Raw genomic sequence first — 16,782 nt, 5'->3', positions numbered from 1 at the left:
GTTCTTCTCGTGTTTTCCGTGAAAAGTAGGATATGCGCCGAAATGGTTGCGATCTGCTGGCCGATGTGAATGCGTGATGTAATGTGTAAAACAATTCCATCTCACACGGCATAAATAAATCCCTGCGCCTTGAATATGTGCGCGATATAAATTGCATAAAAAAAATAAAAAAATAAAAAAAATCCCTGCGCTTAGAACTGTACCCACGGAATACGCGCGATATAATTGATTGATTGATTGATTTATTTTTTTATTTTTGTTATTTATATGGGAGATTTCTATAGCGCTTGACGTTCTCTAAGCGCTTTGCATATTAATTTCAGCCGTGTGAGATGGAATTTATTCCTTATAGGGCACAAATCTTTTTTCGTGTGGTCTTTTTATATATTTGTGATACGTCCCCCACAAAGGGACTTTGCTTTGTAAATCTCGGTCCCCCTTGAGGAGGGTCTGATGCTCCCAATAGGCTGTCTGTGAAGGGATACTTATTTCTCTCTCTTTCTCTACTAAGAGATTTTAACAAATCTCGGAAGAAAGTCTCTGCTGACTTTCAATTGTTTCTTTCACTATTTATGATGTTTTATATGTGTATATATATATATATATATGTCTGCCTCTCTCTCCCTCTCCCCTCTCCAGAATTTCAAAAAGCTACTCTTTTTTTTTTAACCACAATAGTTGTTTTTGCCGATTTATTCATTATGGTTGATGTTCATAATGCTATGTGTGTATGTATGTGTTTGTGTGTGTGCGTGCGTGACGTATGAGTTTGTGTGTGTGCGTGTGTAAATGTGTGAATGTGTGTGTGTGTGTGTGTGTGTGTGTGTGATTTAGTTGTGGTGTGTGTGTGTGTGTGATGGGGGGGGGGGGTGGATGGGTAGGTGGGTTTGCAAGAGAGATTGAAAGAGATTGACAAACAGACAAACAGACAAGCAGACAGACAGACAGACAGACAGACAGACAGACAGACAGACAGACAGACAGACAGACAGACAGACAGACAGACAGACAGACATAGTAACAAGGATGTGTATGCGTTATTTCGCCACGCATGTGACAATGTCCTTGTCAGGTCTTCTATAACTTGTTTAAACCAAGCAGACAAGCAGACGGAGGAGGAGGAGGAGGCGTAATAGTTGGAGGAGGAGGAGGAGGAGGAGGAGGAGGAGGAGGAGGAGGAGGAGGAGGAGGCCGAGGGGGAAAGAACGCATTATCGCACCATCCCAAAATCACCAGCCCGTGGAGAGATTAAACGTACAAAGCTCAGGGTGAAAAGTGGGACCAATGAATACCAAGCCGCCCCTAGCATTATTCAAACATCAGTCATAGATAAAAAGTCGAACACCATATTTTCCATCGACAATGAAAACAACGTCTTTATCTCCATACTGTTGCAATGACGTCAGCATTTCTGTTCAGTCACGTGTGTGGGAGCCCTGCCGTACGTCTACGTAAACAAGCCATGACCCCTTAAATTCTTCCCTTCCACGACACAGAGAGTAGTCGCTCTTGTGCGGAGGACAATCCTCCCAACCCCATCTCACTCCCTCCGCCCCCGATTATAACACATCTTCCTCGCACACGTTCTCACCCTCCTGCCTTCTCACGTTCACCGGAGCGGCACTGTGACTTTCTTCTTCTTCGTTCACCCATGTTTTTAGCACGAGTGGATTTTTACGTGTATGACCGTTTTTACCCCGCCATTCAGGCAGCATACGCCGATTTCGGGGGAGGCATGCTGGGTATTTTCGTGTTTCTATAACCCAACGAACTCTGACATGGATTACAGGATCTTTTCCGTGCGCACTTGGTCTTGTGCTTGCGTGTACGCACGAAGGGGGTTAAGTCACTAGCAGGCCTGCACATAAGTTGACCTGGGAGATCGAAACAATCTCCACTCCACCAGGCGGCTGCGACCGGGATTCGAACTCACGACCTCCCGATTAGGAGGCCGACGTCTTACCACTTCGCCACTGCGCCCGTCACACGGCACTGTGACGACTTTGTGTCTGTGAAAATAGTGTGAAGGTGTAAGGAAATACGCTTTAACTTGACGCTCTAAAAAATAAATGTCTTCACAGTTTTGTATTACTCACCCACTTTGCACAAGCCTGTTTACGATCGAGAGAGAGTACATGCACATCTTTTGATAGCAAATGAATCGCGCCTTGTTATTCCAGTTAAAGCAAGTGCTGACCTTAAAGGGGGTCAAGACATCCCTTTTCCTCGTGTAGTATAATTCCAATTTTGGTTTGTGATAACAGAAACTAGACCCTATAGTGAGAAAGTAATTACACCAGACACAGACAGAGAGGATATATGGGAGGTCAAGAGAGGTGCAAGCAATCGCAAATTAAAACCCACAAACTGAAAAGCCAAGAGAGGGGCACACAGACTATGGCTTAGGAAAATATTAAAGCAACATTTGGGTGATTAAGAAACGCTGCGAACTTTGCTTTGTTGACATTTTCGGTTGTAACTGTAGTAGAGACATGCGTGTGTTCCTTCACCAAGTGACTTACTGTCCATCTTATTCCCCCAAATACTGAGGCATCGCGTGGAGGACCGGCACGGTTGGCCTAGTGGTAAGGCCAAAAAAAAAAAATTGTCTGTTTCTGGTAACATGGCTAAAAAAAATAGGGTCGGTAGGTCGGGATTTTTTTTTTTTTTTTTTTTTTTTTTTTTAACCCCAAATGTAGACCAATAAAACTAACTTTAAAAATCGCGCAAAGAGACTGGATTCACTATACATAGAGACAAGACACTCAACACATTTACAAATCGTCAGCGGACTTTCGTTTTCACACGTTTTTGTTGTTCATTTTCTCACCCTGTCCTTTACCACCAAAAAAAATAAAAAAATTTTGGAGTTTGGAAAAAAAAAGTTTAGGGTCGGCGCCGAAATTTAGGGTCGGTCGGGTGACCAGAAACAGACAATTTTTTTTTTGGCCTAAGGCGTCCGCACCGTGATCGGGAGGTCGTGGGTTCGAACCCCGGCCGGGTCATACCTAAGACTTTAAAATTGGCAATCTAGTGGCTGCTCCGCCTGGCGTCTGGCATTATGGGGTTAGTGCTAGGACTGGTTGGTCCGGTGTCAGAATGTAATGTGACTGGGTGAGACATGAAGCCTGTGCTGCGACTTCTGTCTTGTGTGTGGCGCACGTTATATGTCAAAGCAGTACCGCCCTGATATGGCCCTTCGTGGTCGGCTGGGCGTTAAGCAAACAAACAAACAAACAAAAAATCGCGTGGAGAGTCATAGCCGTGTAGAGGCGCGATTCGGCAAAACACAGCAAGACCAAAATCACGTTTTGAGAACAAACAAACAGACAGACAGAGTAAAGCAACATCATTTTAGATTAAAGCTTTACTGCAAGTATGCGACGGCATTTATTTCTGTATAAATCCATACAAATCTTCTTTTTTTGACAAAAAATGACTTTCTGCGTTTTGCCAAATGTTGCGCTCCGGATGGGCCAGTTTTAACACACATTACATAGTAGACCGTGTCGTATATATCTTGTCTTTCGCTACAGGTAGGAAGATAATTCTTTGTTACGACCGTATGTACCTCACTTCCGAGCTACACGCCAAATTTCACCTCAATCAACCAATAAACACTAGAGATCTAAATGCGGAAAGAAAGACAAACAAACAGACAAACAGACAGATTGAAACCTCTGCACCCACGAATGTGCCAGACATTAACCTGACTTGCTCAATGCTACAATTTTGGAAACTCCTCGATGTATACAGTTTCGAGAGTGGGTCTGTGAGTACAGTTGGACATATCCCGAGATTTTTTTTTAAAGGAGGCCGATTGCTGTCCCTGTATTATACAACGGTCCCACACTATTATGGACAAATGAAAAGAAGTTCATGTTGACAAAAGTGTGTTTGGGGGGAATTGCAAAAGAAGCAATAAAATGAAACCTTTACAACCCAACTTACGTAGGCGTTTCGATATATCAAAGTGTCCTTTCCCTCATGAAAAAACCACATTTAAAAACTGTTATGTGAAGAAGGAAGGGGGGGGGGGGGGGGGGGGCAGTGTGTGTACGGCACAGAAGAGCTTCCTAATGTCAGAAACAGATTGATGGGGACTTGAACATTGAATGCATTAAATGTATGCTTCATGTCATTCTGTGAATGATTCGTGGTTAAAGCAAGATCTGTGTCACAATGTTTTGCTTTCGGTCCTTGATTGGTGGGGTATTGAGGCTTTGTGCAAACACCAACGCTTTGCAAAAGAGCCAACATTATGTGTGTGTGTGTGTGTGTGTGTGTGTGTGTGTGTGTGTGTGTGTGTGTGTTGGGGTACGGGTGCGTGTGTGGGGGCCGTGCGTGGTTGTGCGTGTGGGTATGTAGCTGAGCGTTTGTCTGTCTGTGTGTCTATCTGTGTGTTTGTGACTGTGTCTATCTAGTTATATGTCTGTGTCTGTTAGTGTGTATCGGTGTATGAGTGTGTGTGTTAGGGAAACAGAGAGTTAGAGGGTGCGTATGTTGGTGTTTGTACCACCGGAGAAAGATGAGAGAGAGACAAAGCAAGAGAGAAAGAGAGAGAGAGAGAGAGAGAGAGAGAGAGAGAGAGAGAGAGAGAGAGACATGCACACAGAGACAGGCAGACAGACAGACAGACAGACAGATACACATACACACACACACAGACACACAGACACACACACACACACACACACACACAGACACACACACACACAGACAGGCAGAGAGAGACACACACACAGAGAAACAGTGACAGATAGACGTAAATGGGACAGCTGTTTTTAAGGCGTCATTGGTACACCAATGTGTTCTTTTAACCCCAAAGCAAACACTTTAAACAAAAATAGTAGAGTCTGAAACAGAATACGCCGAATGTTTGCGTAAAACGCGAATGAATAATGCAGTCTAGGGGTAGTGCAGTCAGTAGGCAATTCTTCAGCCTACCGCAGGTGAGAAGTGCTAACCAGGCAATGCTCAATCCGAACTCGATGCCAAACAAACCACTAAGTACATTTGCAAACACATCCCACCTCTACTCTGTGAGTGCAAATGGTGTGGACTGCACACATTTTGAACGAAGGTCGGAAAAAAGAGGAGCCATGTTCAAAGCAAACACAGCTTGTGTGGATCAAATGAAGCAACTGCACGAGCAAAATCAATCTCAGTTTTGTTTGTTTATTTTTTTAAATAATTGTTTATGCTTCATTGAACTGAGATGGGTTTGCAAATCTTCTTCACTTTTTGTCAATATGTGTAACGGTACTAACATTTTGAATTGCGTGTGTATTATTCAAGTTTATAAAGTGTGCGTTTCTGCATAAGATTAGCATAGCCTACTTTTCAACGGACAAGGAAGGTATGTAATACAGGAAGATTTCAATTTCAATTATAATTGCAAATTGCGATTGTACTTCTGATTTTTTTAACACGCATTGACGATTAAGATGTTAGGCTTGTAATAAAGTGTGTAAAGTGACACTAATATTCGACGTTCACTGTTTACCCAAACGCTGAACGAAAAATGATCCCGTAGATTGCAAAACGTGAACTAGGCATACACGATCACTGCATGGATTTAAGTTCAGTTTTCATATGCAATCCAGCTTTCCAGCCAAGACTTTGTGTAGAAGCAAGGTAATAATTGAAACGTAGACTCCCCCTCCCATTGTTCCTGTCCATCCCCTCCCCCCTCATCCCCCCACCCCCTCCATCCCCCGACTCTGGTTTTTTTCGTCTCAGATTTTCTGTTCATATGGCCTGTACATTTAATTTCGTTTAAGGATGTTCAAGATTGATGATGGTCTGAAAAATGCCACTGTCCTGTAAACTACAGGTTAGGCAACAAGGACCCGGGGTCTTACACGTACAGGTACGTTGGTCAAGATGACCCAGACAAGACTGACACGCCAGGACATGCTTGACTTGTAACGGTGACAAGGATGGCTGAATAGTTGTTGCCTTCGGGGACACACGAGCACGAATAACAGTACATATATCTGTCATTATTGGTCGATCTGTCTGCCTGCCTGCCTGCCTGTCAGTATGTCTGTCTGTCTGTCTGTTGGTCTGTCTGTCTGTCTCTCTCTCTCTCTCTCCCTCTATCTCTCTCTCTCCCTCTCTCTCTCTCTCTCTCCCTCTCTCTGTCTCTCTCTATTTCTCTCTCTCTCCATTTCTCTCTCTCTCTCCCTCCCTCTCTCTCTCTCTCTCTCTCTCTCTCTCTCTCTCTCTCTCTCTCTCTCTCTCTCTCTCTCTCTCTCTCTCTCTCTCTCTCTCTCTCTCTCTCTCTGATATAATTAAGATGCAAGTCAGTGACACTTCATTCAAGGAACTCTACACTCTACATGCTGTTTCTCTTGGAAACAAGTAAATAATTCTGTGATAATATTTTATCATTGCTTGATATTTATAATGCATTTTGAAATGTCTTTTTAATTGTTTGACATGTTAATTATGTAAATTGGATTGTAATTAACTTAACTTCTATTTCTTCTTGTTATTAATCGAGTTACCCTCAATGGGCGAGGGCCGGATGAAAAAAGCATGTATACATTGCTTATTCTGTCACCCTCGATAAATAAAGTTCAATTTAATTCAATTCAATTCAATTCAATTCTCTCTCTCTCGCTCTCTCTCTCTCTCTCTCTCTCTCTCTCTCTCTCTCTCTCTCTCTCTCTCTCTCTCTCTCTCTCTCTCTCTCTCTCTCTCTCTCTCTCTCTCTCTCTCTCTCTCTCTCTCTCTCTCTCTGGAGATTTTTAACAAAGCAATGTTACAGTCGGCAAAGTGCATGACCAAAAAAGTCGGAGGTGCCGCTGAAGGTAGAAGTGCGTCCTCATGGTTTGATATTGAGTGTTTGGAAAAGAAGCGATCTGCGAGACGGTTGCTGAGAAGTTACCAAAGAATTAAAACAGAAGATAAAGAAGAAAAAGAGATAGCAAAGCAAAAGTACGCTGAAGTCAGGAAGGAGTATAAATATCTTCTTCGAACAAAGCGAACAGAGTACAGGTTAAAACAAGTTCATAACTTATTGATCTCTGCTGATAAACCAACGGAATTTTGGAAGGAAATAAGGAAATGTAATAGAAAAGAGGTGCACTCTAACTCCGTACCAAAAGAGGCCTGGTACGAACATTTTAAGGATGTTTTAAACACCGATACAGTTGAAGGTGAACCCAAAGACGACCAGTTGCCTGATACAGGTATCAGTGACGAAATTCTTGACAGTGAAATAACTGAAATTGAAATTAGTAAAGCAGTCAGAAATTTGAAAAATGGTAAAGCGGCAGGGTTTGATGGTGTGTTGAATGAAATGTTGAAAGTGTCTGAAAGTCTTATTTTACCTTTTTTAGTTAAATTGTTCAACAACATTCTCGAGAAGGGGGTGTACCAAAGAGAGTGGTCCAAGGCCATTATTGTGCTGTTACATAAAAAAGGAGACTGTGATAACCCTGATAATTACAGAGGAAATTCCCTCACCAGTACGATGAGCAAAATGTGTATGTCTGTTCTGAACGACCGCCTGTCTGTGTGGTCAGAAAATAATAACATTTTAGATGAAAGCCAGGCTGGTTTCCGGAGGAATTACTCAACTATTGATCATGTGTTTACCCTTTACGCTTGCGTCCAGAAACAATTTTCACAAAATGGCCAAACTGTATGTAGCCTACATAGATTTTTGTAAGGCTTACGATAGCATTAAGCGCCCCGTCAGCTTGTTCTCTTTATGTTAGCTTTCTTTAACTCTTTCCTATTTTTATTGTCCTTGGATGTCCGAATTTCATCCACGCTGCAATGTGTCGTTCAAGCAGGCTTCCTTAATTAAAACGGTTAGCTTTCTGCGCCTTTCCCTCTCTCTGTGTACCTGTGAATCTTTGCCACTTTACTTTATTTCCGTGTTTTCCGGAGACCTTACCCACTCGCTCCTCAAAATCTTCTCCAAGTATATACCTGTCTCACCGCCCCCCTCCCACCCACCCACACCCCCCCCCCCTCCCCGCTTGCTCCTTCACATTTTCTCCGCGTATTTACCTGTCTCGCCCTCCCCCACATCCCCCGCTAGCTGCTTCCATCTTCTCTTTGTATTTACCCGTCTCTCCGCACCCCCCCCCCCCCCAACTTCCTGCTCGATAACTCACATCTTCTCCTCGTATTTACCTGTATTTCCGCCTCCACCCCCCCCCCCCCCCCCAACCCTCCCACCTGCCCCCCCTCGCTCGCTCCTTCACATCTTCTTCTCGTATTTACCTGCCTCCCCCTTCCCCCTACCACAACCCACAACGCCCCCCTCCACCCTTCCTACCCACAACAACCCCCCCCCCCCCCCACCGCTCGGCTACTCTCCTGACATACACCTTTGTCTGTCTGTCTTTCAGCTTGTCATTGCTCCAATTAATGTCTTCTTCAGTCTTACGGCAGGCAGTTTTAGCGTATAACCCAGATCATGTCCTTAAAAGGCTAAACATACGTGCCTGTAGGACATTAATATATTTATTAAAAATTAAACGGCAGGCAAGCGGTGTCTGCGTGCTTGTGGTTTTAGGAGCTGTGTAGGCTAGTAGTGGCCGGAGTGATCTGACCTGCTTCGCGGGATCCGGGGACAAAAGGGCAATGATTAAGAGACTTTTATTTGAAAGTTACTGTTCCTAGTTTGGAATTGGTGATTGTTTCGTTCCGATTGGGAAATCCGCAAACAGATATAAACATTGACATACAAATGCTCGCGCGAGCTAAAAAAACAAACAACAATATCCAGTCACACGTACCGAGGGAGAAACACACACCCACACACACACACACACAGGCACGCAGGCACGGACGCAGACCTGCAGGCCCGCACGCACGCCCCCACCCCTGATTACATGAACGTCAACTTACTATACTCATGAACTTTTGTTGTTTGCTTTTGTTGTTGTTGTTGTTGTTGCTTTGTTCATGTGCCTGAAGAAACCTTGGGGGTCGAAACATCACTGTATCGTCTTTGTTCACATGTGAGTGCAGTGTTTAACTTTCTTTTTTTTTTTTTTAGCAAATGAATTAAAAAAAGGAACTAAAATGACAGTATCAATTGCACAACTAGCATTATACAGAAACAGGTACTGTGCATATTGCCTTAACACAACCCAGCACCAACGAAACAGCACCAACAAAACAGCACCAACAACGACTACTTGACAAACATAGAATTGTCTCGTTTGGTGTGAACAGGAACTAAAATAGCAGATCTAGTTCAGGGTCACAGTGATTATACACACGTCACGGAAGCACTATGGTATGAGCACGGTCCTGTTACAGTTCTTGTAAGTCTGCGAGTGGAAGGGTCAGAAAAGGGGAGGTAAACCCAAGGGTCAGCAGCAAAGTCCAGGCACTCTAATTAACACCCTGACGGCGGGATGGGAACTGTGTCCTGTTTTTGTCCAAAGATAAACACCCTCACGGCGTCAACAAAGGGGAAAAATAGCCATTATTCCCCCCTCTGCTTCTTTACCTCTGTAAACTTGTAGGGGTAGTTATTTTTCGATAATGACCCAGCAACCAAACAAATAACGACCCAGCAACAGCCTGAATCCTCGATAGTGCAATGGGTTGAGAAGTTGTTCTGTTTCGGTACTACTTTTTGCGACTGAAAAGTTCCGAACGCTCTAACGTACGAAGTATACATCTCTGGAGCAAACAATACAAACATACCGCATTTAAATTAACAACTACAGGCCTGAACACATGAATCTTCATATAAAATCCATGAGTTCGGTTGTTTTCTGAATCTAGATTTGCCGTGCTCAAACGTTCATCACAAGCAATTTCCCGCAAGGCAAGTAACTCATACTTTGTCTAGCGACAAGAGTAGTTCCCCTTCTTTTCACTCAGTTTCTTCGACAACAGACTGCAATCCGACGGTCAGTTTTCAACAATATTTCATTTAATAAACAGATCACACGCAACCAAATGCACACATCTCATCAATTTAAACAACATAAAGCGGTTTCATACACTATTTTCCCCAGAAAACTGAACTTCATACAGTTTTTAACGTTGGAACACGGGTGCAAAAGTTCGTCTGCTAGTCCCATTTGACGAAAGAACATTATCCTAAGCGATACCAAAACATATACAGAACACACAATATCTGCCTTTGCCGCCACAGCAGAATAACAGCATATCTGTGTACTTGATTTTAGTCCAAAATAGGAAAACTGACAAGAAGTGTAAACAGAATGGAATGATTTGCACGGAACTATACAACCGCGCATTAATCGATCGCCTGCGCAGGTTGACTGGTTGAGAGAATAGGATTCGATCAAACTTTCGCAAAAAACCTCCTCTTTTCTTTGAATAACTGAAGAAAGGAGGAATAAAGAGGTTACACACCTCGTCTCAGTGATTATAAAAAATAATGGTCTCAGTTCGCGGTCATGAAAAAGCTCGCTAAAGCTCGCATTTTTCATGATCCGCTAACTTCGACCATTATTTTTAATAATCACTGAGACTCGGCGTGTAACCTCTACTTATGAAACTCTCTCGGTGCGGCTTGACACGATAATTCAGGAGTGGGAAAGAACGTACATTTTCTTTTTCCTCCGCTCGCTCAGGTGAAATAAACATAGACGCGGTGACACTAGAAAATGAATTTTCAAAGCGGGGCCCCAGGCGTAACCGACTTTCAACGCTGGACTTGTGATCGAAAGGTCGCTGGTTCGAATCCGGGCCAGGACGGACACGGGTCAACTTTATGTGCAGACCCAGAGACGGTATCCATCTCCCACCCCCGTGTCACCACAATGGCACGTTAAAGATCTTGGTCATTCTACCATACGTGCAGATGGCTGATACCACCTAAACACGCAAACACGTGAGGGCGTAAAAACTCGAATCGTATAAACCAATTCATGTCCAATATAGGCAATTAAGACCTGACGGACAATAAGCCCCTTAAAATTTACTTTTACTTTCAACGAACAAATAGGAGTAGGTAAGCGGGCGGGGGGGGGGGGGGGGGGGGGGTCGATGCGGAGAATGGGTGTGTTCTGTGGATTAAGGTATGTGCCTTTGATGTTATCTACTATACTTTAATTCAAAGTCAGTTAAGAAGAAATGCCTCGGTTCAATGGTGTTCCGCTTCATTGCGAAAGCAAAATCTTGTGGACTGCTTCAATTGAAGTGTATGCAGTATGTACAAATACACGGTTAATATGGAATTCTTGGTTGGTTGATACGTGCCTTGTTTACGCCCAAACAACCAAGTGCCCAGTTGGCCAATCACGGCAACCACAAGTGTATTTTATAACTATTCCCCGTTAAATGTTATAACTATTCCCCGTTTAACACCTGCATTGGAAACTTGTTACAATACAAGCCCTTCAGCAACGCTACTCTGTTGAACAAACTTTCAAGTTTGGAGGATGCAAATGTTGTACAAGAGTCAAGTTTAAACCCATTGAACAAAAACGGCTATTTTCTGTTTCAGAGACAGAAGAGTTGATAATTCCCCTTCAAGAAAAAAAAAAGAGAAATGGGACGCTACTCTGGAGGTATCATTTTAGACATTTATTATATGTCTCCGTATATCCTTTTTTTGAAAATATTACTGGACTGTGAAAAACTGAAACGCTATTCGTGGAGTAACCCATTTCACGCACTGCGCTTAAAGCTGAGTTCTTAAGAAAAGACGCGTCAGAATGTGAGTCAAACTGACAAGCCTGAGAGAACCCACAAAAGCGCCAAAGACGGTTACACCCTTTTTGAGCCTTTCACAGAACGTGGCTGCATTATACGCCGAAAACAAATTACATCGCTTCGGTCGCGCGTAAGCTGGTCGAAACCTTTCAGTTTTTATATCCGGATTAGTCATGTTTTCTTTCCCTCGGCTCCAGCCGGCAGCGAAATGTTCCACGCCTTCTGTGAACTGGACAAAAGTGTGTTCGAGACTTGGACTATAGTATGCAGATATTTGGATGACCTGTCCTGGTTTTCGGCCAAGAAGAACCACAGTCGTTTGTTGTTCAGTTTGACTGGTTCTTGTTGTTGTTATGTGTGTGTGTGTGTGTGTGTGTGTGTGTGTGTGTGTGTGTGTGTGTGTGTATGTGTGTGTGTGCGTGCGTGCGTGCGTGCGTGCGTGCGTGTGTGTGTGTGTGTGAGTGTGTGTGTTGGGGGTTTGAAAAAACCCTTCAAACCTATATTTTTCCAAGAAACACACAAAGGGTGTGAAGGCAAGGTCTGTGGTCGAAGGAAACGTGAGAGGTCTGCTACTTCCTCATTCGTTGTCGTTGTTTGCTTTTTTCTTTACAGCAGTACTAAAACTTAACAGCTTATGGAAGACCTACTTCTCATGCTAAATCTAGCAATTCATGAAAAGGGAGCAACATAAAAGTTGCCGTTAACAAGTCAAAGTTAAAGTCAAGTCAAGTTTTTATTGTTCATTACCCAGGGGCATTATAAACAATATTCGCAAATTCAAAAATGCACAAAGTACCAAGTGATCAAAAAAGAAAAAAAAGAAAACAAAAAGAAAAATAGAGGATAAGAAAAGAAAAAATGAAATAAATATTTGGAAAACAAAAGTACACAAACAGTGAACACAAAATATTATAGTACAGAAAATGCAAACACACACACACACACATTGATTCCTGGCAATGGGGGACACAAAACGAAAATACGGTTAACAAATCCCAGCACTATGAAAAATTGCTACTAATTAATTTTATAAATTCCAAGAGTTTCGTCAACAATTTCGTATTTCTTGATACAAACAGTTTTTTGTATTTAAGTGAATTTGGTTTTTTCCAGTAGAATGGTGGAATAAGTTCTGCTCTTTTTTCATTGAAAAAGTCACAAACAAACAAATAATGATACTCATCTCCTATATCTTCTGATGTACATTTTCTGCAAATGCGATTCGCTCTAGGTATATTAAGGTATCTTTCTTTCTGTACTGGCAGGTTGTTATTTGTAGTTCTAAATTTCATGAGTGTAACGACTTTTTGGAACGTCAAGGATTTAATGTAGTCTTCACACACAAAACTATCTTTAAACATTCTATAATTACAAAAAATGTCTTTTGTATCCATTTCTGAGAACCAATTGTGAATATACTGGTCATATAAACACCGCTTTACTTTTTCTTAACGCTCTTGGCAAGACATCGGTTATATAAGAAAAAGAGCCACGTTCAAAGAGCGAACCTAACGTTTATAGGTCATAAGGCATGTCAAAGAACACCAAGCATTGCCTTGTCAGTGGTCTACAGAGTTTTAATTAAGAAACTTGCTTTGGACGGCTACACTAGGCAACCGTTAAAGAAGGGCCTTTAATGCTTTTATGGTTCATAAACCACGTCAAAGAACATTAAACGTTGTACAAGTAAGTGATCTACACATTTAATTCAACGATCTTGCTTTGGAAGACTTTCCAGTCTGGGTCTTTTCATTGCCTTTGACGTCGAGGGAGGGCAAACACAAACAGTGTGTGTGTTTGCGTGTGGAAGCTCTTAGCAGGCAGTACTGTACACACACACACACACACACACACACACACACACACACACACACACACACACACCCTCGTACACACACACGTAACGTTGTATTTACAACCTAAAGGGCGTGCAGTTTAACTTTCGAACTGGCTGGAGAGTTTTTATTGCCCAACTTTACCTGCTTGCTGGTCTCCCTTAGGCTCTCATGTCATATAACTGTCGCTTTAGTGACGACATTCTGATCTGTGGAAGGGGGGGGGGGGGAAGGGTGAGGGGAGGGGGGAGTTGAATGAAACATCTCAAGAGCCGTTGGAGCGAACCTTATTTCAAGGTGATATAATTATTGAACCGTCAAAAAAATGTCGTGTTAGGTACAAATGGTGTCGTCGTTGGCAATGATTACGCAATCAGCATAAAATGATAAAAAATTAGCTTCACTGTGATCTACATTATTCATGGGGTAATCTTTAGCTTAAACATACAACCAAGCAGCACGTATGCAAGAGACGATTTTATTTTGCATTAAGCTATATTTTATGGGCAATTTGACGCCAGGCGGTCATCATGTATCGCTTGCTGCATCTGCAATATTATAAATCCTTCAAAATGTTATTATGTTTGAGCGATTACATATTAAGAAAAAAAATTAAGTACGAGAGAGAGAGATTGAGACAGAGAGACAGAAAGAGGGGGAGAGAGACAGACAGACAAACAGACGGACAGACGGACAGACAGACAGACATACATATATACAGACAAATGAGAGAGAGACACAAAGAAAGAGAGAGAGACAAAGAGAGAGAAGGAGAAGGGAAACAGTACGCACATTGATTTTTCAAATACGCCACACACGCACACACTCACACGCACACACGCGTACACACACACACACACACACACACACACACACTCACACACACACACACATACACACACACACTCACCCCCCCACACACACATACACACACACACACACACACACACATCATGACATCTAGACATCTGAATAGTGCAGGTTTCAACGAAGTGAACGCACGCCCCTTATTTAACATTTCTGAAGAATCGTCTGACACATGCGCTACACAAACGTTCCTTGTATTTGATATGTCAAATTTTATTTAATAATAATAATAATGATAAATGAGCATTTATATAGCGCAACATCATAACTTTACAATTATGCTCTTTGCGCTTGACACATTTAAAATTAAAACACAGTTATACAAGCATTTACATCTACATTCATAGTCAACAACGCTTAATTAAAAGCATACACCATCACACATACATTACAAAAGATTCTTCCACTAACTAAGTAATAAAAACATGAATAAAATAGGTAGTAAAAAACAAGGAAATACCAGCTGAATACCCTCAATCAAACAGAACATGTTATCAACAATGCTGAAAACAGTCCTAGATGTTTATATACATTATCACTAAAACAACAAATACACTACATGTAGCCTACTGATGGACTGAGAAAACAAAATCAGGGGTTGTATTTCTTGAAGAGGTGCGTTTTAAGTGCTCGTTTGAATGCTTGGGGTGACTGAGAGTGGCGGATGTGAAAGGGGAGAGAATTCCATTGTGTGGGTGCGCAGAAAGTAAAAGTGCGTTGTCCGTAGGTTTTCATTTTAATGGGAGATCGAAGCCAGTTTAATTGTAGCGCATGAATATTAGTCAAGGACAGGAAACCAGTTCTGAAAAAGCTTTGCAAATGGGACACGAAAGCAACACAAAGGAGGACACCGAGAATAACACTTCTGTTGTATCACCTGTCAACAAGTTAAGGACACCGAGAATAACACTTCTGTTGTATCACCTGTCAACAAGTTCTGGTTGCATTTTATGTCTTTGCATTGCACTCATACATGCGACTGAATCACGTCTTGGGTTTAGTCAACTCATAAGAGTTCACAAGCTAACAACCGCCCTGATATGGCCCTTCGTGGTCGGCTGGGCGTTAAGCAAACAAACAAACAAGCTAACATTTATAACATAGAGAAAGTGGAGCGACAGTACTTGTGAAATAATCCACATTTGTAACTGAAGTGAATTATTTGTGCATGCTTTGTCGTTGTCGTTGTTGTTGTTGTTGTTGTTGTTGTTGTTGTCGTCGTCGTCGTTGGTGTTGTTGTTGTCGTTGTAGTTGTCGTTGTTGTTGTAGTAGTAGTAGTTGTTGTTGTTGTTGTTAATAATGTTGTTGTTGTCGTTGTTATTGTTGTTTAAATTCTAAATGCAAGCCGAATCAGAAAATGCTTCACTCCCATCCCCACCCCACCTTACCCCGCTAACGCCCTCGCCCTGTTCGAAAAAAAAGAACAACAACCACGAAGAGCAAGACATGATAAGCTTACCATGCCTATGATCATTTCAGTGACAAGTGCATTCCACATTAAAATATAATAAAATATATAAGTATATAGACAGATAAATAAATGAACAAGTAAATGCATTAATAAGTGAGAAAGAAAAGAATAAATGTTAATGCTGTTCTCACACATATCTTCTTTTTTTTTTTAATGTAAATAACTTAACCACTTGGACAATCTTCAAACAAAAATAAAGCAATATACGAAAATACACCTACCTCTTCTGCGCCCATGTTGAAAAATTGTCAACACACACCACTTTCGCACGATAAACCAAATCCCGGGGAAATTCCTGTGTACGAAAAACTAAATTCCGAGAGAAAACTTCTCCCAACCCGTCTGTGTAGTCGCAAGCAACTGAGGGATGCGCGCGCACCCTCTTTTTTTTATACGGGATCTCAGTGACCCAAGGTCATGAATAAATATAAACGACAGGGGAAGTCTTTGTCAACCATTCGTGTAGGGCCAGGGTCTCCGAGACCGTATACCGTAGAGCATTTAGCGTCTTCTCGTGTACTTTTGTAAGAATGATCAGCAAACTTGAAAGAAACGGTTTTGTACTTTGGAAGGTCATCCAGACGACAAAAGCACAGGAGAAGTAAACGAGAGCTATCACGTTTTAATATCATTTCGTTAAGTTTTGACTAAATGTGTTCAAAAAGACCGGGAAACGAGACGAGTGTGGTGGTGTATGTGTGTACGCAGGGGCGGACGAGGGGGGGGTTTCCGGGGTTTCCGGAAACCCCCCCCCAGCCAAAAAAATTTTTTTTAAATGGTGTTTTTTTGGGGTATTAATCAGTGACAAAATCTGCTGCCTGAAACTGGTAATGATCATCCTCAAAATGCACCAGATTGCACCATTTTGCATCCTTTTTTACAAAATTTTCCGGGGGGGCATGCCCCCGGACCCCCCTAGCAAGCTAGGCGCTTTGCGCC

At 42.2% G+C, this 16,782-nt stretch overlaps 1 protein-coding gene across 1 annotated transcript in view; it reads right to left on the bottom strand.

The window, feature by feature from the left end:
* Positions 1-16,222, bottom strand: part of LOC138969130 (sodium- and chloride-dependent glycine transporter 1-like) — a gene marked incomplete in the record, with an annotated part of 204,892 nt that extends 188,670 nt beyond the window's left edge. Inside the window, 1 exon segment of the mRNA XM_070341848.1 lies at positions 16,065-16,222. Within this exon segment, the coding sequence (XP_070197949.1) occupies positions 16,065-16,079 (15 nt within the window).
* Positions 16,223-16,782: the final 560 nt, after the last annotated feature.

This window comes from Littorina saxatilis, linkage group LG6 (genome assembly GCF_037325665.1).
Source record: "Littorina saxatilis isolate snail1 linkage group LG6, US_GU_Lsax_2.0, whole genome shotgun sequence".
In the NCBI taxonomy this organism is placed as follows: Eukaryota; Metazoa; Mollusca; class Gastropoda; order Littorinimorpha; family Littorinidae; genus Littorina; species Littorina saxatilis.
Note: the sequence above shows the minus strand (reverse complement) of the source record. Positions and strands in the feature narration are given on the sequence as shown.